The sequence below is a fragment of the Trichosurus vulpecula genome, chromosome 6 (assembly GCF_011100635.1).
Source record: "Trichosurus vulpecula isolate mTriVul1 chromosome 6, mTriVul1.pri, whole genome shotgun sequence".
In the NCBI taxonomy this organism is placed as follows: domain Eukaryota; kingdom Metazoa; phylum Chordata; class Mammalia; order Diprotodontia; family Phalangeridae; genus Trichosurus; species Trichosurus vulpecula.
This window is the reverse complement of record NC_050578.1, coordinates 132,840,692-132,861,487: the sequence shown is the minus strand read 5'-3', so window position 1 is coordinate 132,861,487 and position 20,796 is coordinate 132,840,692. Positions and strand designations below refer to the sequence as shown.

The 20,796-nt window shown below is 38.0% G+C and overlaps 1 protein-coding gene across 5 annotated transcripts in view; it reads left to right on the top strand.

Annotated features, from left to right (window-relative positions):
- LARP1B (La ribonucleoprotein 1B) overlaps positions 1–20,796 on the top strand; it is an 86,321-nt gene that overhangs the window by 4,278 nt on the left and 61,247 nt on the right. For all 5 annotated transcript variants that reach the window (XM_036762762.1, XM_036762760.1, XM_036762761.1 and 2 more), the window contains exons 2-4: positions 10,243–10,301; positions 10,774–10,833; positions 13,445–13,619. In XM_036762762.1, the coding sequence (XP_036618657.1) occupies positions 10,243–10,301; positions 10,774–10,833; positions 13,445–13,619 (294 nt within the window). The remainder of the gene's footprint in view (positions 1–10,242; positions 10,302–10,773; positions 10,834–13,444; positions 13,620–20,796) is intronic.

Genomic DNA, 20,796 nt, shown 5'->3' with positions numbered 1-20,796 from the left:
GAAAGGCCAAAAAAAAGAATTTGTTTGATCCTAGAGGTAGCAGGGAGCTTCTCTGTATGGATTTAGTATTTACTTTTTCTGTGTATACATTGTTTTCCCTCTAATAGAATGCAGTACAGAGAACTTTCATTTCGTCTTTGTATTCTGACAACAGGCTTAAATGCCTGGCTATTAGCGAATGAATGAATAAATGAAAATGCATTTATTAAGCACTTAGCTTACGCTCTAATGGAGGCCTTAATACAAGGGAGTGGTGGCTAAAGGAGGGGCACCTCTGTCCAGAGAGTTCCTGGGATGGTATGTGGGGCCTTTGGGGACTGGGCTGATAACACCCCATCCAGGAACAATGGCAGCTGATGTGATCTTTGTTCTTGGTTCCAGAATTGGAGTGGGGCCTGGCATTAGGGGCTGGAGTGGAGGGGATGAAGAATGGGTAGGGCTTTCCTGAAATTGGAGAGCAGGGCCCCAGGGCAGATTTAGGTTAATAATAAATGATTATTGAATTGGATCAGACATTTTGGGAATTTCACAGGCACAAGTGCCTTAGTGTGTGGGCATGAGCCTGGTGTTAGCCCATAGTATTTCCCTTTACTCTTCATCTCCTTTCCTTTTCCCTTCATCCTTACTCCAATTTGAGGATTTGATTTCAAATAGGTAGTGGAAAATTGTTAGTATTTGGTAGAAGAAGAAAGCTCTGATTTAAAGTGAGAAATTGAAACTAGGTATACTACTGAGGCAATTGTTAGGATAACAGGCAAAAAACCTTTGAAATAATGAGCTTGAATAAAGGCTTGTCTCAGTCAGTGTGGACACAGTCTTAGAATGGACACCATGGGGCTCTTGTGGGCATTTTGGACTTCATAGCTTTGTGAATAATTAGGACATTTTCTCCCTCACATGTTATCTACCCTTTAAGCATAGTGTAACTTCTCCTATTCTTAATGTTATTTATTATTATTTTAACATGGTCATCAATGACTCTTTTTCTTTTACATTTGAGTGCTTCATTGATCAATAAATCTGTGTAGTATTTCAGTTTTAGTTTGAAAACTGAGCATATATTTTCTGGGAATTAAGATATCAAATAATGTAGGAAATTGTTATTCCTTATCCTGGAGGTTGGAAGGCAAAGTCAATGTGAAAGTGAGGGCTGAACCTTCATGTAGATTTCAGAGTTTTGTGAATTCAAGTACAGTATATGTAATAAGAACAAACATATCTATGGTGACAGCCTTGAATTCTGTTAAGTAAAAGTTGGAGATTTGCAAGAGCAGAGTTGTCAAACTTAAGCCTGCAAAAAACTTTGAGTTAAAATGTAATTGGAAAATGTTTAACAAAGCAAAAATCCAATGCAGTGTAGATAATGCTAATTTGTCATTTTCTAAGTCAATATGTGGGTTGCAGGAATCTGTTTCTGAGTTTGATACTACTGACTGGTATTTTGTTTACTTTGTTTCTATGTTTAACGTCTAGGATGTTCAAGGTGAGTAGATGGATGGGTTCAGTGGGCCGAACGATGGTTTTGGGGTATTTCTTATCTTATTAGCACTTAGGCTTATGTGAAAAGCATCACTAAGAGCACATATTTCAATGGCTTTTCCATGACTTCCTCAAAGTTTTAAGATGATAAGATTTTGACCAATAAATAATAATCTTTCACAAAAGTTTTAAGCACCTGTTTTATTTAGAGCACTTCAATTTGACAAGTTAGTGTTTCAGGCCTTGGTCTAGGCACTGGGGATACAACCCTCCCCACCCTCTACCCCCCAAATCAAACCTCTTATCCTTGAGGAACTCACAATTTATTTGGGAGAAATATGTATAGAGAGAACATAAAAGATGTACAAAGTAATTTTGGACTGGTGGGGAAGATACTCTGAGTTTGGGGAGGATCAAGAAAGGCCTCATGCTAGTCATCAGCCAGCATTTATTAAGCTCTTACTGTGTGCAAGGCACTGTGTTAAGCACCTGGATACAGTCCCTGCCCTCAGCTTACAATCTAAGGGGAGAGACAACATACTGAGAAGTATACACAATCATTATGTACAGGATAAGTTAAGGGTGATCTCGGAGGGAAGGCACTAAGATTTTTTTGTTTTGTTTTGTTTGGGCAATTGGGGTTAAGTGACTTGCCCAAGGTCATACAGCTAGTACATGTGTCAAGTGTCTAGAGGCCTCATTTGAATTCAGGTCCGGTGCTCTATTCACTGCGCCTCCTAGCTGCCCCAGGGGCTAAGATTAAGAACTGGAAAAGGCTTCCTGAGAGTTAAATAATGCCAAGGAGGCTAAAAGCCTGAGAGGAGGGAGAACATTCCAGGTAGTGAGGGCAGTCAGTGAAAACTCAGAGGCAGGAGTTGGGAGATGGAATGTCCAGTAGGAGAAACAGCCAGGAGAGGTCACTGGATCATACATAGTGTATGGGGAGTGAGGGAAGTAGAAGACTGGAAAGGTAAGAAGGAGCAAGGTTATGGAGGACTTGGTAGGCCCAACAAGAGTTTATGTTCGATCCTAGAGGCAGGAGGGGGCCAATGGAGTTGATTGAATGGGGGGGTGACATGGGTGACATGATCAGTTTGACAGTTGAGTGGCAGGGAGATTCCACCAGTAGGCTATTGTTCAGGTGAAGGGCTTAACGAGGGTGGTGGCAGTGTCAGAAGAGAAGGGGGTTGCATGTTAGAGAAGGTAGAAATGGCAGAATTTGTCAGTTGGTTGGGTATGGGGGTGCACATTCCAGGACAACACCTAGGTTGGCAGCCAGGAGGGCTGAGAGGATAGTGGTACCTTGATAGTTAACAGGGACTCTAGGAAAACTGTATGGTTTAGGGGTAAGATGAATTCACTTTGGGACATGTTGAGATGAAGATGTCTATGACACATTCAGTTTGAAATGTCCAGACTTGAGGTCTGGACAAATAAATTTGAGAATCCTCTGACTAGAGATGATAGTTGAATCCATGGAAGCTGATGAAATTACCAACTGAAATGATATAAATGGAGAAGAGAAGAGAGCCCAAGGCAGAGCCTTGGGGGACCCCTGCGTTAAACAGGTGTGACCTTGATGAAGATCTATCAAGGGAGACAGAAAAGATGGTCAGAAATGTGGCATGTGTGCTGTGACTTGAGTTTGCTAATGAGCTGATAGAACTGTCAGGCATCACTCTTAAGCAGAGAAATTTTTAGTTTCCTGGACATTCCTGAGAAAGTTAGAAGGAAGAAGCAATAAGAAATGTCTGTGTTTATTCATGGTTATATGTATATGTGTATGTATATGTGTGTATATGTGTGTGTGTGTATGTTATATGCTTAAAAAAAAAGAGCCAGAAGTGAGGAAGGGAAGAGCATTTCAGGAAATGTGATCCAGTTTCCAAAGCCCCCAAGGTGGGATGTACATTACGGTGCGTGGGCAGCTATAGATAAACTACTTGGGCTAGAAGACATAAGTGGCTAATGTTAAATTATTCTAGAAAGCAAGGTTTTTTTTTTGAAGTGTCAGCACAGAGAATTTACTTTTTATATAATCACTTCTAGATGTTAGCCAGTTGAATCATTAGCAATGACATCTGGTTCTCCCACTTCCTTGATTGCTCCTCTTTTTTCTTTGAGGTCAGATTTTATAGAGCTTTAAAAGCCATAAATGCTTGTGTTTTATTCCCCAACTTTATTCCTAACTTTCTGCTTCAGAAAATCTATCATAAGGCCCTACTACATTAAACTTGGCTTTGTGTTATTTATGTAACAGATGTTTAAATGGATCAAGTATACATTGTGAGAGAAAGCTTACTGAAAATTTTTAGTATATACCACTTTTGATGCATTTATTCTCTCCTTTAAATAATATAAAACTTAAAAAATTTAAAAAATACTTAAGTGGGTTATGAGAGCTTTCACAGTCAACATTTTTAAAAAGCAATACTTTGACTTATCTGCCTTAGGGAACTGTCATCACACACCTTGGACTAATACTTGATTTTTAATTTTACTTGGCTCTATATGTTTTTCCACATTACAAATGAAGATTATCTTTATTATTGTTTTGTTATTAAGTAAAGTCATCTTTCTGATTACTGTGTCATAAACTGCCTCCAATTTTTTCTAAAAGTGAGCTGTTCAAAAGAGTAAGTCTTGTGTTGAGAGGTGTGGGTAAGAAGGCTTAGAAAGTAAATAGTAGAACTGTGAAATCTTTTGGGGGGGGAGTATGCTTATCTTAAAACATTTACATTTTTAAGAAAATTAGTTCTAAATTCTCTCACTCCCCCAGCCATTGAGAAAGAAAAAATGATACTCATTATCCATATGCAAAATATATTTCCCCTTTAGCCATGTTGCCAGGGTGGGAAACTTCATTTGGCACTTAGAGTTTATCAGAAGTGTGAGGAATCTTGAAGCAGATAGGTTATCAATTTTCCTTTATCCTTTTGTGACAGTTATTGTCCTTGAATTTGGAGTCTGGGTTAAAAAGATCCCTTATACAAATATGAGATGGGGGAAACTTGGCCATGGGATAGCAGTTCAGAAAAAAAAAATCGAAAGCTTAGGGTTAGTGGACTGGCCTGCAAGGTCAGTGGGAGTCCACAGTGTCATCTGGTAGCCAAGAATACTGATGTCAGTTTAGGTTTAGGTTGCCTTAAGAGAGACAGAGGGCCCAGGACCACAGCTGGAATTTTGTGTTCAATTCTAGTTGCTATATATTAGGAACAATATTGATAAACCAGAGCATCCTGAGGAGAGGAACCAGAATGTCTTAAGTTTATGGCAAGAGAGAACTTTAGAGAAGACTCTTGGAGCATGATAGAACTGTCTTCAGATATTTCAGGATTGTCATGTGAACTGAAGACATTAAAGTCTTCTGGTGGAGCCCCAGAGAATACAGCTAGGACTGATAGATGGAAATTGGGTAGGCAAATTTAGGCTTGAATTAGGGAAGAAAACCTAGCAGGATGACCAGTCTTAAAAGTTCAGTAGGCTGCCTTTGGAGGTAAGTTGGTGGGTCTCCCCCTCTACAGAGGTTTTCAAACACAGGCAGTTCTTATGATCGCTTGTTATGTTATGGAAGGGATTCAGTCTTGTTTATTCATTTAGGTTTTACTAGAGAGTCGTTGAAATTCACCATTCCAACATGGAAATTCTATTAATCTGTGAGAATGAATGTAAATTTAGATGATGGTAGTAGTAGCAGTAGTAGTAGGAATTGCTGGAATGATGGAAAGTAAACATTTTTATTTCCTTGCAAGTTCTTTATTTCACTGATACATGATATCAGCAAAAAAAAATTGCTTTGCTTTTTGCATGATGTTATTTTTCAGTCCTCCTAGTCTCCTAGAAAGAAAATATAAATATACTTATAGCTGCTAAATGCTGAAAAAAAGTGATTACCTTTTTTTTTTTTGGAAAATCTTTTCCATTTTTGTCTACATGAAAACTGTACACGCTTTAACATTTCTTTACAGATAAGCAGTATTTTCATAACATTACTTAGCAAGATATTTTCTACCTAACTTTGTTGTCACTCTGTTCCCTTTTTTACAGAGCAAGAAATTGAGTTTTTTAGAGGTGACAATGCTATTTGTTTTTAAAGAAGGCAGAGTTAAGTTTCTTCACTATGAGCGTGAGATACCCTTTCTTTTGTAATAAGAGTTAAAAAAATACGTATTGTCAATTGCACAATACTTTATTTGCCCTTGGTACTGTTATTGGCTACATTTGGCCTTCCTGTTTTAATTTCTTTTCACTGTGCACCCAGTATTTAGCACAAGATAAATTTGCATATCATCACTAGAACCCACACTAAACCATTGTCCTGTTTTGCAGAATCTATATACATAATTTGTCCCATTTTGCAATTCATTTATGTCATGTATAGTAAGGGACTCTTACCATCATTACACATCTTGCTGTGTAATGAATCAAATTAAAAAGGAATGTAAAAGCTTATTCCACTAGATAGTATGTATGTTGGCTCTCTGGGTTACTTACTGTTACCTTTATTCAAGAGATGGGTGAATGATCCGAGGGCTTATTTTTGCCTTGGACCTCAATGACTTGCTTAATTCTAAGGATAACCCATGACACTCAACTTTCAAATCTTGCATCTACTGCTTTCCAGCTGTTTGTGTCTATAAAAGATAGCTGTGGAAGTTTATCCTTAGTAAGGCCATTTGATTTCATGAAAATGTAGAAACAAGTTACATTTCAATATTTTAAAAACAAAAACCAGATTTTTATTGATCTTTTTATCAGTTATGTCTTCCCCTACATCTTTCCCTCTTCTTCCTAGAGAGCTAATTCATAACAAAGATCTCTCTTTTTAGAAAAGAAGAGGAAAAAGTTAAGCACAACCAATCACCAAGTTGAAAACACATCTAATGTTAGAGTCAGTGTTTTGTACCAGTGGACTCCAACCTCTGCAAAGGAGGAAGGAGAAAGGTGAAAATGTTTGCTTACATCTCTTCTATGAGGCCTCACTTGGTCTTTATAATTTTGCAACATTGAGTTTCTATTTCTTGTGGCTCCTTATTTGCCTTGTTGTAGTTGTGTATGTTGTTTTCCTGGCCCTCCTTAATTCATTTTAGCCTTTTTGTGTGACTCTATATTCATCACCTTTGTATTTTTCCTTTTAATAGCATAAGAATATTCCATCATATTCATGTAACACAACTTTTTCAATCTTTCCCTACTAGATAGGCATCTACTTGTTTCTAGTACTTTGCTACCCCCCAAAACACTGCTACAAATATTTTGGTGTATATGGAGGCTCATTGGCTCTACCTATAAGTGGGGTCTCTGGATTCAAATGGCATAGGTTTTTTAGTCACTTTGTTAACTTTTGTTAAATAGTTGTATCAAATTGTAGCAGTGCCTATCTTTCTACAACAAACTCCATCTTTTGTCATCTTTGCCAAGTGTGTATGAGTGAAATTTCAGGGTTGTTTAGATTTTCTCTCAGTAATTTGGAATGTTCTTTCCTATGGTTGTGATTTTTGACTACTTTAGGGACTTGGTAGGAAATTGTTTCCCAGTCAGTTGCTTCACTTATTCCAGATATACATTAATTTTATTTTAGCAAAAGCTTTCAATTACATGTAACCAAAATTATATGTTTTTTCTTTTGTAATTGCTTCTATCCCTTTTTTTGCATAAGCATTCATCCCTTACCCATAGCTGCGAGAGATGTAGGTATGGGCTGCTTTTCTTATCGTTTTTTGTTGGCATGATCTTTAATGTTTAGTGTGTCGAGCCATTTTGATCTTTTGTTTTTACATCCTCTTCTTTTCCCGGTGTGCCCCTCCCCCATCCTTTTTAACCAAGAACGAAGAAAAAGGGGAAAAAACAGTTAATCAGCACAGCAGTAAATGCATGGCATTATATGCAGTGTTCCAAATTCATAGCCCCTCCACCTCTGCAAAGATGGGAGAAAGTACAATTTCTTGGTCATTATGACATGACATTTTTTTTTTTTGAGGTTGGAAAAGGCTGTTTTTATTTTTTATTTTTTATAAATTTCTTTATTTATTTTTAGTTTACCACACATGGTTCTACATAGTTTTGAGTTCCAGTTTTTCTCCCCTCCCTCCCCCCTCCCTCCCCAAGACGGCATGGAGTCTCATATAACTGTCATGTATGACTTTGCATTGAATTAATTTATGCACTAGTCAAGTCGTGGAGAAGAATTTTGACCAATGGAATGAATCATGAGAAAGAAGAAACAGAACCAAAAAGAAAAACCCAAAAACAAGAACAAAAGAGAAGCAGAAAAGGCAAGCATTTAGTGTGCCTCAGTCTGTATTCAAACTTCGCGGTTCTTTGTCTGGATGAAGATAGCATTCTCCATCGTGAGTCCCCTGGAGTTGTCCTTGCCCCTTAGGTTGCTGAGAAGAGCGCAGTATGTCAGGGTTGGTCCTCACGGAGTCCATATATATGTGGTTGTGCACAACGTTCTCCTGGCTCTGCTCCGCTCACTCAGCATTATGTCGTGTAGGTTTTTCCAGGTTGTTATGAAGTCTGCATCATCCCCATTTCTTATGGCACAATAGTATTCCATCACCTTCATATACCACAGCTTGTTCAGCCATTCCCCAATTGGTGGGCATCCCTTTGCTTTCCAATTCTTGGCTACCACAAAGAGAGCTGCTATAAATATTCTTGTACATATGGGTCCTTTTCCCGCTTGCGTGATTTCTTTGGGATACAACCCTAGAAGTGGTATTGCTGGGTCAAAGGGTATGAACATTTCTATAGCCCTTTGGGCATAGTTCCGCACCGCCCTCCAAAATGGCTGGATCAGCTCACAACTCCACCAGCAAAGCAACAATGTTCCAATTTCCCCACATCCTTTCCAGCATTTATCATTCTCCTGATTTGTTATTTTAGCCAATCTGACAGGAGAGATGTGGTATCTAAGAGTTGTTTTGATTTGCATTTCTCTAATCAGCAGCGATCCAGAGCATTTTTCCATATGCCTGTAGATAGCTTTAATTTCTTCCTCTGAAAACTGCCTGTTCATATCCTTTGACCATTTCTCAATTGGGGAATGGCTTGTATTCCTATATATTTGGCTCAGCTCCCTGTATATTTTAGAAATGAGGCCTTTATCAGAGATACTAGTTGCAAAGATTTTCTCCCAATTTTCTGCTTCCCTCCTAATTCTTGTTGCATTGGCTTTTTTTGTACAAAAACATTTCAATTTGACATAATCAAAATTATCCATTTTGCATTTTGTAATGCTCTCTATCTCTTGTTGGGTCATGAATTCTTTACTTTTCCACACATCTGATAAGTAAACTATTCCTTGCTTTCCCAAATTACTTAGAGTATCAACTTTTACTCCTAAATCATGAACCCATTTTGACTTTATTTTGGTATATGGTGTAAGATATTGGTCTATGCCCAGTTTTTACCCTACCATTTTCCATTTTTACCATTTACCATTTTTAAAAAATTGTTCTTTACTTTTACATTGTCTTAGGCATGGTATATACCGCTTTCTTGGTTCTCCTCATTTCACTTTCCGTCAGTATACATCTTTTCCCATGTTTGTGTTATCCTTCGTTTTCATCTGTTCGTAATGCACAGTACTATTAGGTCATGTCCACGTCCCTTGACAATTTGCTTAGCCTTTGTCTAACTGATACACATTTACTTGCCTTCCAGTTTTTTCCTTCTACCGCAAGTGTGACTATAAATACTTAGGTGTATATGGGCCCTTTATTTTTATTTTTTACTTCCTTGGGGTGGGGGGTATGAACGCTTGAGTCTCTCTTTAGGCTAATAACATTACTTTCCAAAATGATTGGACCACTTTGAAGTTCTGCCAATTTTTACAATCCTTAAAATGTTACTTTTTAAATTTTTCTTTCGAAGTGGTTTGTTCTTTTGAACAAATTATCCTGTACTTTGAGTTCGTTTGTGGTTTGTGAATCTGTTTGAAAAGTTATAATAGGCTGAGGGGAGGGATGCCCCACTTGTCAGTCCTTCCTGTGGAGTTTGAGGCTGGTGGATGGATGGCTTGCTTGAGCTCTGGAATTCTGAATTGCAGTCATGCTAAGCCAATTTATTGTCTGCCCCTGAGTCTAGAACCAATCTGGTGAGCCCTTGGGAGTGGGGTTGGGGTGGAGTGGGGAGAGGGGCAGACTGCCTTGGGAGGGGTGAACCAGCCCAAGTAGGAAATGGAGAGATTCAAAGCTGCTGTACCAGTGAACAGTGGGGTCAGCCTATCAGTAGCTCCCGTACTTTGTAGCCTTCCAGGGTGAGAAAGAGAACTATTGGAAATTATTTGTTAGGAATACTTGGTTATATATTATAGCTATATGGTCTATCAAGGTATTATTGGTTTTGATGCTGTAGATAACTATAATTATAGTTGGCCTGTTGCCAGAAGATTATATTGCCAAATTGTGGGCATTTATTTATTTATTTATTTTTGGAGGGGGGAAGGCAGGGCAATTGGGGTTAAGTGACTTGCCCAAGGTCACACAGCCAGTAAGTGTCAAGTTCCTGAGGCCTGATATGAACTCAGGTCCTCCTGACTCCAGGGCTAGTGCTCTACTCACTGTGCCACCTAGCTGCCCCCAACCTTGTGATTTCTTAATGGGAGAAGTGAGTATGATGAGTGTATATGTCATAGACTGTGAAGCTGAGTAGTTTAATTGAACTTGGTATAGCTGCAGTTTTTTGGTTTTTTTTTGCTTCTGAAAAAAAGGATCTTCAAAGTCACAAAAGCAAATAACCTGATTATTTTTTCCTTAGAACTAAATTCGGCAAAAATTATAAAAGCAGGAAAACCCAAGACAAAGAAAACCAGCAAGGTATGTCTTTTTTCAAGAAATAAATTGAAATTGAATACATTAAGAGTTTCTGGATCTAGTTACTTTTGTGATTAGCGTAGAATTTTTTTCCACTCATGTCATTTGGGTAAGCTCAGTTGGGATAGAAGTATAAAATGTGTGTTAATGGATTAATGGATTTATGGAGAGAGAGACAGAGATGAAATTTTTCAGCATCCCTTCTATCTGCCTCCTAGTGTGGTTACAGCTGGATTAAATTATTCTAGAGAACTAAAATGTTAACACTCAGTAATTATTTTGAAAGGTGTTTTTTGATCTTTGACAGTTTTTTCCCTGTTATAAATTAACTGCATGTATGATTAAAATTTGCTTGATTTATTTCTCTTATATCTCTACCAGTAGATACAACTTTCTTCAGAGATTTTTCTATATATGTGTTACATGGCAGTATCTTTTATTACATTTCAGAGTTAAATATTTTGTTGCTTTGCAGGCTAGTGATTTCAGTGACATCACAAATTGGCCAACACCAAGTGAATTAGTGAACAATGAAGTAAGTATTCTACGTTTGGAACTTTTTTAGATAAGAAAACGGCTGTATTTCAACTTAGGTATGCCAAAGCAGCATGCATTTCATATAATTTAGGTAATTGTCAGCTTGCAAAGTCTACCATCATAGAATTTAGAGCTAGAAGGTATTGTAGAAACCAAGTGATCTTCATGTCTTCATTTTACTGTCAACATGGGCTCACATGGTATTAATAGCTAGCATTTATATAGCTTTTAATGTGCTTTACAGATGCTTTTTCATTTGTTTCTCATAAAGTTCATATGGATAGTAACCTAGGAAGAGGATCAGAACCTAGGTCATTAATAAAGTTGATTTTTTTTTTTTACAGCATCAGAAGTTTTACATTACTCATCATATTTGCCAACATCACAGTAACTTGATCTGTGTGTACCTGATGCCACAGTTTTAGTAACATGAAGACATACAGTTCCTTTATATTAAAAGGAATCAAAGTATAAGAATGTTTGAATTTTAGTCCAGTTTCTTTCAAACAGTATATGTAGGATTGGGAACAAAGAATAAAAAACAGACTTTCCCTTAAAGAGATTAAATTCTCTGATGGGATGCAGACTCATGCAGACTTAAAGGATCTGTGATTTTTGTTAGCGTTGAGGGACTCTTCCCCCAAACTAAGTCTGCTTGAGACACTAAGAGTAACTTGATGAGGGTTACACGTCTAGTAAATATCAGAGGAATATTTTAACCCCCAAGTCTTTTTGACTCCAAACCCAGCATTGTTGTATGTGTGTGCATATGTATATGTATATGTGTGTGTGTGTGTATATATACACACACACACACATTTAATTTGTGGAAGGTGAGAATACTAACAACTTGGGAAATGAGGAAAGGCTTCCTTCTAGGAGTACCTGAGCTGATGTACTTGGAGGAAGCTAAGATTTTCAAGGGAATGAGGGAAAGAAGGAAATAGAATCTACAAGTAGAGGAAAGTCTATACAGTGGTATGGAGGTGGGAAGTAGAATGTGCTGTTAGAGGAATGGCAATTTAGAGGTCTGTTTGGCTAAAATAGAGTTGTTGGAGAGGAATAATTTGAAATAAATCTGGAAGGGTGGGCTGGGAGTAGGCTATGAAAAGCTTTAGGTAACAAACCAAGGAGTTGGTAGTTAATTTTAGGAGGACTAGTTGCTATAAATGCTCTTTGAAAAACAGATTTTTTTCTTTTGTATTTCTGTCATTTTCCAACATGCTCCTTTTTCTTCCTTGTATTGTATCTGACAGTGACCATACCTGACACTATAGACCTCATTCTCTGTATATAGACCACTACCTTTCTACCACAAAGAGATTGGTATGTTTCACTAGCAGTCCTTTTGACTATTGAAGATGTTTTTTAAAGTTTTAATGATGGCCTGTTGTGTTTACATCAATAATTTCTGGGAGTAAAGACCCTTCACTATTCTAGTGACAAACAGATAAGCAAAAACATCTGATCCAGTGACTGCATTGGACAATTTATCCAACATTCTGTCCTCATAGACCTCTACCTCCCCCACTCCCTCTGAGGAGAGGAGGCTTGTTACGTTATTGCTTTGCAAGGACTATCATGGATGTTTAAACTTACTCAGTTTCCTTCTAGTGGTCTTTTTGTTTTCATTGTTCCACCACTCGAGGTTATTGGTCAAAACTAACAGTTCACTGTTGGTGTTAATTAGTGATTTTAGCAACTTGTGATGATTGTCTTACCCGATGTCCCAGTGTTTTTTGCTAACTTAAAGAGTTTTGTGGTGTATTTGTAATTTCTAAGTATTAGGTGTTTACTGCTTACTAAATGAAACACACTGTTCTTTGCATTAGGCAGAAATCCAAAAAAATTTATGGAGATTCTAGTGGCTTAACCCTAGGTATGGACCCTGGTGGGCTGGCATGCAGCATTGTTGGGGAGGGTTGCTGTCTTAATGAAGCTGTGCTTGACAAAGTAGAAGCTTGTTGACTTGAATCTATAGATTCTATTTACTTTCCTAATTATTTGCCTGAAAATCAGGACAATTCTGTGGTAGGAAAGCTTTCTTTCCTTTTTTTTGGGGGGGGGGGTCGAAACCTGTGATTTCATCAGTGTGGGGAACCCCTGATGTAGAACTCCCTTCACTGATAGCAGATCAGCAATTTATATGTGATTTAGAGTCTGGCGTGAGTTTCCTACATCACTTAGAGGTCACATCACTTGCTCAGGTCACACAAAGCTCTATGCCTTTGGAGGTACGACTTGAACCCAGACTTTCACGATTCTATCCCATACTCTGTCCTCTATGTCATGTAGATAGATTAATCTCCATATAGACTTATCTCCTCAGAAAAACTGACCATCATAAAAAGCTTAGATTTCTCGGTCGTGTAGCAGATGTTTCATGTTAACGGGATCATCGATAACGTAAAATCCTTAGATTTTACAAAAGCTGAAATTACTTCAGGCAGTATCATTGTCATCTGTAGGAACTAGTATGATCTTATCTCTCAATGGTACTTTTTGGTTGGTTTATTGATTTTAATTTTAGCATTAGATATATTCTCAGATGTTTTAATATCATAATGGTCAAAGTGTTATGATAATTCACTCATCACAATTTTATGCAGTGCCAGAATGTCACCAGTCAACCAAATAAGAAGCCACAGAACAGAAAAGAAAAGGAAGAGAAGATTGAAAAGAGAACCAACAGTGAAAGTAAAGAAAACCGTGAAGCAAAGCTCGATGGTCCTGGAGAAAATGTCAGTGAGGACGAGGCCCAGTCAAATAATCAAAGAAAAAGAGGTTGGTCTAGATTATTTTGTTAATTTACTGAAGAAGAGCCTGTGCAATACCTGCTTAGGATTAAAAATACTTAGTATTTTTATTTCCATGACTTTTCACCATAATATCTATCTGTGAAAAGGAAGTTACTAACTAAAGGGAGAATTGAAATAAAATGGAAGGAACCTCCTTCCTTTCTAGTCATAGTCTAGGCAGGGTCGAAGGGACCCTGAGGAAAATCTAGACCTGGGTTCTTAACCTGGAGTCTGTGAACTTATTTTTTAAATATTTTGATAACTATTTCAATAAAATTGGTTTCTTTTGTAATCATGTATTTTATTTTACACATTTAAAAACATGCTAAGAAATGGGCCATAATCTTTCTTTACTAGGCTGCCAAAGGGTTCCATGAGTCAAAAAAAGGTAAGGAATACCTGATCTAGTCTAGCCTGTACCTTAACAAGAATCCCTTCTACAATCTAGCCTTTCTTTGAAAATCTTAGGAGGGGAAAATCTGTTATCTCCTCCATTTCATTTTGGGAGTAGCCATAATTAATTGTCATAAAGTTTTATTACATCAAATGCAAATTTTATGTTCCTCTCTATTCCTCTTTAACCCGTGTTCCTAGGTCTACCTTATAGTGCCTGGCAGAGAGGAAGGCTAATCCCTTTTCCACATTAGGTCCTTTCAAATACTTGATGACAGCTATCACATTGTACCCCAAGTCTTCTTTTCTGCATGCTAATTTTCCCAGTATCTTCAGCTAACTCCCTTACGGTATGATTTTGAGGCACTTTACTGGCGTAGTAGTATTTCTGTGGTTATTTTCTAGCTACCAAAAATGTGATGCCTCTAACTGAATGAAGCACTGCTGATAGGGTCTGACAGGAGAAAGAAAAACCAGGTTAATGCTTGACTCATTCTGCCTCTTCTCGGTGGTGACAAAACTTAGGATTGATTGCAGTGTTGATTCATTTTGAGCTTACCCCCAAATACTGAAATCTCTTCAAATGAACTGCCCTCTAGCCATGCCTCCTCCATCCTGTACTTGTGAAATTGGTTTTTCTTCAGTGTAAAATCTTGTCCCTATTACAGTTCATCTCATTTGATTCGAGCCCAGCATTCCAGTCTCTAGACTTTTTGGATACCTCCCAGTTTTTCTCAGTTGCACACTGGATAAGCTTGCTCTCTAGACTTTCATCCAGGTCATCTGTCAGCAGGGGACAAGCACAGATCCTGGGGTCACACCACTACAGACTATCTCCAAAGTTGTGGAACCATTAAATGACTATCCTTTGGGTCTGTACTTTCAACCTGGTTTGAGCTATTATTGGCCAGCCCATATTCCTCCTTAAATACAAGGAGAGATGTGAAACTTTGTCACATACTTTCCTATAATCTAGTTAAAGTATATTTATGTATCTCCTCTGAATCCGCCTTACTGACCCTGTAAAAAAAGGAAGTGTTCATTAAGTCTGTGATCTGTTCTTAATGAAAGTCCTGTTGGCATTTGATGATCACAACTGTCCTATTTTACAGGGTGCCCCTAAAGTCTGGACACAGGCAAAAATGCATATTTTGAAATATTTGGAATATTGACAGACCCTAGCCCCCTTGACTTCTTTTTCTGGGGCATGCTAAAGGAGAAGGCATACTCCCTGAAAATCACAGATGCAACACACTTGATTAAACACACAGAGTGAATGTGCTAAAATTGACGGCAGTGTGGAGTTAGTGCATCGAGTTCATATGAATCTTGAAAAGCGCATCAATCTTTGCATCACAAATGATGGAAATCATATTGAAGACATTATTGGTTAATATTCCAATTAAATAAAATGTTGTGGAAAATTTCATTCATTTCATTTTTTGAAAATACGCATTTCTGCCTATGTGTCCAGACTTTAGGAACATGTAGATGTTTAAACTTTCAAATATATATTCTGTTATTTTTTTCTAGGAATCAGATTGAGCTTATAGTTTGCAGATTTCATTTTCTTCCTTTTCCGAAAATTAAGACAGTTGGAAAATCAGGGCATTCTGCATGGTCTATCAGTGATCGCTGACAGTGGGTCTGACAATTGGGTTAGTTAGTTTTGTATGGAAAATAAGAATTCATTAGCAAAACTGAAATTGAAAATGGAGTCTAGCATTCGCAGGTAATCTGGAGAAGTTATCTCAGAGCCTATCTAGTCCAATTCCTAAAGGAGCAAGTAATTCTCAACTACATCCTTAGCAAGTGAACCTGTTTTTGAAGACTTCTGGTAAGGGGGAGGTGTCACTATTTCCTAAAGATAACCCTTCCTAGTTTTGGATAACTGTAATTGTTAGCCAATTCTTTAAGTCTAAATTTGACTTAGTAATTTTTGTCTCTTTTTCCCAGTTCTGCCCTTTGGGGCCAAGCAGAATCATTCTGACCCTTCCACATGCTGGTCATTCAAATACCAGGGTAGCTTTTAAGGTGTCTCAACCCCCTTTCCTCCCCACCCCCTGGTCTTCTCTTCTCCAGATTAAATTTGTCTGCCTCTCCAGCTGACCAGGAATGGTCTTCTTGTGGTGGATCATCCAGAATGGAGATACTTTAGACTTGATCTGACCAGGACAGAAAACAAGAATTAGTAAAGGACTGTCACCTCTCTCGCTGGAGACACTAACTTGCTTCCAAAGCAGTCTCAGCTCACATTCAGCTTTTTTGGGGGGCTTCCATGGCACACTGCTAAGGCACAAATTGTGGACTACTTAGTACCCTAGATTTTTTTTTCCTTCAGAAAAAACCATGGCAGGAGTTTTAAAGTTTAAAATCACCAATAATGTAATAGTTGCTATGTGATATCAAAAGGTAATGTCCCAGCATCGTGTGGCACATAGTCTAATAGACATCAAGGGCTCTCTGTGGTATTAAGTAAAATCTGGACATCTTTTTACAGTCTAGGAAATTGTCGTCCGTAGAAGTGCAGGAATTTGTCTGAGATCACAAAGGTCATTATTGGTAGAGTCAGGAGCAGACCCAGAGCCTGGTTCTGTATCCCTATGTCTTGTCTCTGAATGGCGCTCACCTCACTCTTTGAAAGGGGTTAGGTAAACTTGGCTCTTTAAGGGGAACCAATGGAGATGAAAGCCTAAACAAAGAAGAAAAACCTCAGAAACATTTTCTTTTCCTTTTCCTGGAACTCCTTCTACCTGAGGTACAAAAACTGGGATACAGTTTTACTAAAAAACCCCGATACACTGAGGATTGTCATTGATCCAATTAGCGTGTCTAAATAATGGAAAGGGAAGGCATGTAACTACACAAATGAAAGGTTGGGATGAAATTGATGGTAGCTGGTAAAGCTGGGGTGTAGCTCCCAAAGCTTTTTATGTTATACACTCTTTCTAGTTTAAGAAAGTCCTATAAACATTTGTATGGGCTTTTACAATTTTTTGAAAACTTCTTAGAAGAATAAAAATTGAGCATATTCTAGAAAGATGCAGAAGTATAGTTATAGGAATAAAAGGAAAATAAATATAGGAATATAGGATAATTTAGGAAAATAAATGTAGGAATTAAAAGGAAAATAAAAGTCCTCTGCTTCCTCCCATTGCTCCTCATTAAAAAGAAAAAAGTGTTAGTAATGCCTTTATCTAATAGTCATTTCTAGGAAGAAGAATGCAACCACTCCTTCCCCCAAATTGAACCCTTGTGACAAAACAAAAATCTAAAACCCACAAAAACAGCTGACGTTGTAGCAATGTTGTAAAAATATTGTGCCCCATTAGGGTCATCTTCTTTTCCCCCTTTCACCCCCAATCTGTTCTACATGGAGAAAGGAGATTCTGTTCTTGGGGACCTTTTAATCTATCAGTGATCACTGAGGTATCTTCCTCAAATTGTATGGCTAGGAGTTTGGGGTTGGGTAGGTCCTGTTTAAACCTTTCCTTCTGCAAAAAACCAAATCTAGTTTTATGAGTAAACCAGGTTGTGAGTAATTTATTAGTCCTTTAAAGGACACTGAATAATTATCATACATTGCATTACATTTTCCCTCCCATTTAGAATTTTAAGTTAAGTTAATATTAAGTTAAGTATCTGAAACTCCCAGAGATTACAGGTGTTTGGTTCGTCTTTAGTTTTGGCCCGTATCAAATAATAAACAGCATCTCCCAAGAACCTTCCTATCATTTAAGATATTACAGTTGTTTTTCCTATGTCAAAATTGTTCCATTGTAGGACTGGAAAAGATCTTGGAAAATATTTAGTCTAAAGTCCTTTTTTAAAAAAATCATTAGGAAATTGAGAAATCTTCAGTAACTGTATCAGAGACATGTTAATGGTAGTGCTGAAACTAGAAATCAATGACTCCCTTTCTAATGCTATTTATATTATGCCACTCTTTATCCTTGATAAATGTCCTGTAAAGTAGGCACACAGGCAATATTCAATCTGATTATTTATGGGATCTCACTTTACTGTAAAATATTTCTCTTTAGTACTTAGAAGCTATAGTGCTACTAAAATGTAAAATTTGTCTCTAAAACAAATAATGCCAGCTATAATGTGGTTATTGAACACTTTGATTAATCAGGGTTTTTGAAAGGTTTTTTGGAGATGATTTGGGGCTTCAAGCTGTCTAGGAAAGTTGTAACAGATACGTTATTATTTTTTATAAGATCCTTACAGTGACATGCATTTGTTTAAAAATAAAGAACTTTGTAGCATCTAGTTCTACTTGACAGTATCCCAAGGAGTTGTATTCTGAGGATGTGCAGAATCTAGGCCTTCTGACTACTTTTATTTTCTTTGTTCCCATCCCCCATGGTAGCCTTAAAGGAGGAAAAAATGATGGGAAATACATACATACATACATATATAAATGCACGTAAATTGTGGAAGGAAGGGTAGCCATCTGTAGTTACTACTGATGGGTACTTATTTGAAATTTGCCTAATCAGCCTGAGAGTTTTTTTTAAAAAATTAAATGCTAAGTGGCAGGAACCACTTCCTTCTTAGATTCCTTTAGGGGCCACTCTCTATTTGGGGCCATGCTATAGAAATAGATGTGAGTGACTGAAGATTTTGCAATAAATTCATTGTTGTCATCGAATGAATAATGATTAATGCCCTGTGAAAAATGTGATCACCTGAATTTGGGCTGCAAGTCAGGAACTTGGAGGATAGGACCAAGTTAAGAGCTTCAGTTCAATTAGTATCAGCAGCCAGTTTGGAAGGTAAAGGATGGAGCTGATGTGTTCTTGGTGGCTTGCTCCACCCTACAGGAAACCTGCCATATTCTGTATCCAGTATGAGGACTTCTTTGTCAATTTCAGGTAAATCCATTATGGCTTTGTTATAAAAGTATAATAAAACTACATATTCTGAGGCAACCTTCCTGATGTAGAAAGAAATTGAAAAGCCTCCAAGCATCTCATTTCAGAGCTCTGCTCCTTTCTCTGTAGGGGAAGTCTGGAAGGATCACCATCAGTCTTTCCCCTGACTTCTTAAGACTGCAGCAGGATAGAAGTAATGGGAACCTTCAGGAGGCAGGAATATTGAAAAGGAGAAATGACAGTTAACATCCTGAATGGCAAGGAAAGGAAAATAACTGAAGACTTCAGGATTCCTCTGGGGATGTACTTTAAAGCATCCTGGACAGTAATGACTAACACAGAGAAGAGGAGCAGGTGGGCAAGGGCAAGGGCCCATCACTGCCACCTCCTTTCTTCATCCTTGTCTCCCAGTGTGTGAAGGGTGAAGATTTAATGAGGCATCATCAAACTCAGGGAACCTGCATCCTCAGAGTCACATGTGGCCCTCTAGGTCCTCAAGTGCAGCCCTTAATAAGACGATTTGTTCTGTACAACTTGGACTCAGTCAGGGGGCCTCACCTCCGGACCTAGGGGGCCATATGTGGCTTCCAGTATGCAGGTTCCCCACCCCGATCAAACTGAATCGAACTTGCTCATGCTGGGGGGACTGGATGGCAATGGAGTAATTTGGTTTGGTTCCAAATAGGTCTTCCGTTTCCCATCAGCATTGGTAACCTTCGATAATACTAGAGTCCAGCCATGTCTAGGTTATTTGGTAGAATTGAAAAGAAGGCATATTTTGTTGTGGTTTCTTATTGCATGTCCCTTCCTGGACCCTTTTCCTACCTAATGCTTTTTTTTTTCTTTACGGTTCCGATACTACTCAGCGTCTTCCTGGGGCCTTGAGGCTATTTCAGATTCCTTAGCACTGGCTAAGTGCTGATCTGAGATGTCTCTTCTCTTCCAAAATGTACCATTTGAAATTCATCTGCACTCTGTTAGCTTTGATTTGATTAAACTGATTGGCATTGAGGTTCCTAACAACTATCTAGAAAGAGGGCAGTTTGCTTTATTTTTAGGAAGAGCTTGTTAGATCTGCTGAGTTGTGTAGTTATTCTTTGCTGCCTTCACTTCTGCTCCACACCTGCTTTGTCAAGGAGTAGAAGGTGAGGACATAGTGGTGCGTCTCACATTTTTAATTCAACTTTTCCCACCCTCACTCTGCCTATTGCTTTAGTGGAAGTGTGGCATGGCACAGAAAGACACCGATTTTGAACCCTTATCTCAGTTCAGTAGCGTACCACAAGATAGTTGTTGATCATCCAGAAGAAGTTAAATGATGCTGAAGTTTCTGTTCAAGAAAGTAGGGAATGGTTTATATGCATGTTGATTCAGTCCACCAGCGCACACTGAGAATACAAAGAGGGGCAAAGGTAGGCCTGCTCTCCAGGAACTCCCAGTCTGGTAGGCACTGGGACTACTTGGAAACTACTGTGAACAGACAAGATAGAGATTTATCTATGGATAAAAATTTAGATACAGAGTAAATTGGAGATCACCAACAAAGGGAAGAGCCTACACACACAAACAGACGCATATATGCAATATAGACAGTGAGAATGAGGAAGATCCGTCTGATCTAATCGTGCATTCATGTGTGTGAATATACTTTTTATACACAAAGCACATGCAGTTTTTGTCACCATGCCTACTGATGAGACTTTTTTATCTTTTGAATATATCATAGTAGTCTTTCTCTACTTGTTACTTGTCATGACAATATGCTCCATTTCATTTCTTTTTTTTTCCTTTTTTTATTTAATATTTTTAGTTTTCAGCATTAGTTTTCACAAGAGTTTGAATTACAAATTTTCTCCCTATTTCTAACCTCACCCCCCACTCCAAGATGGC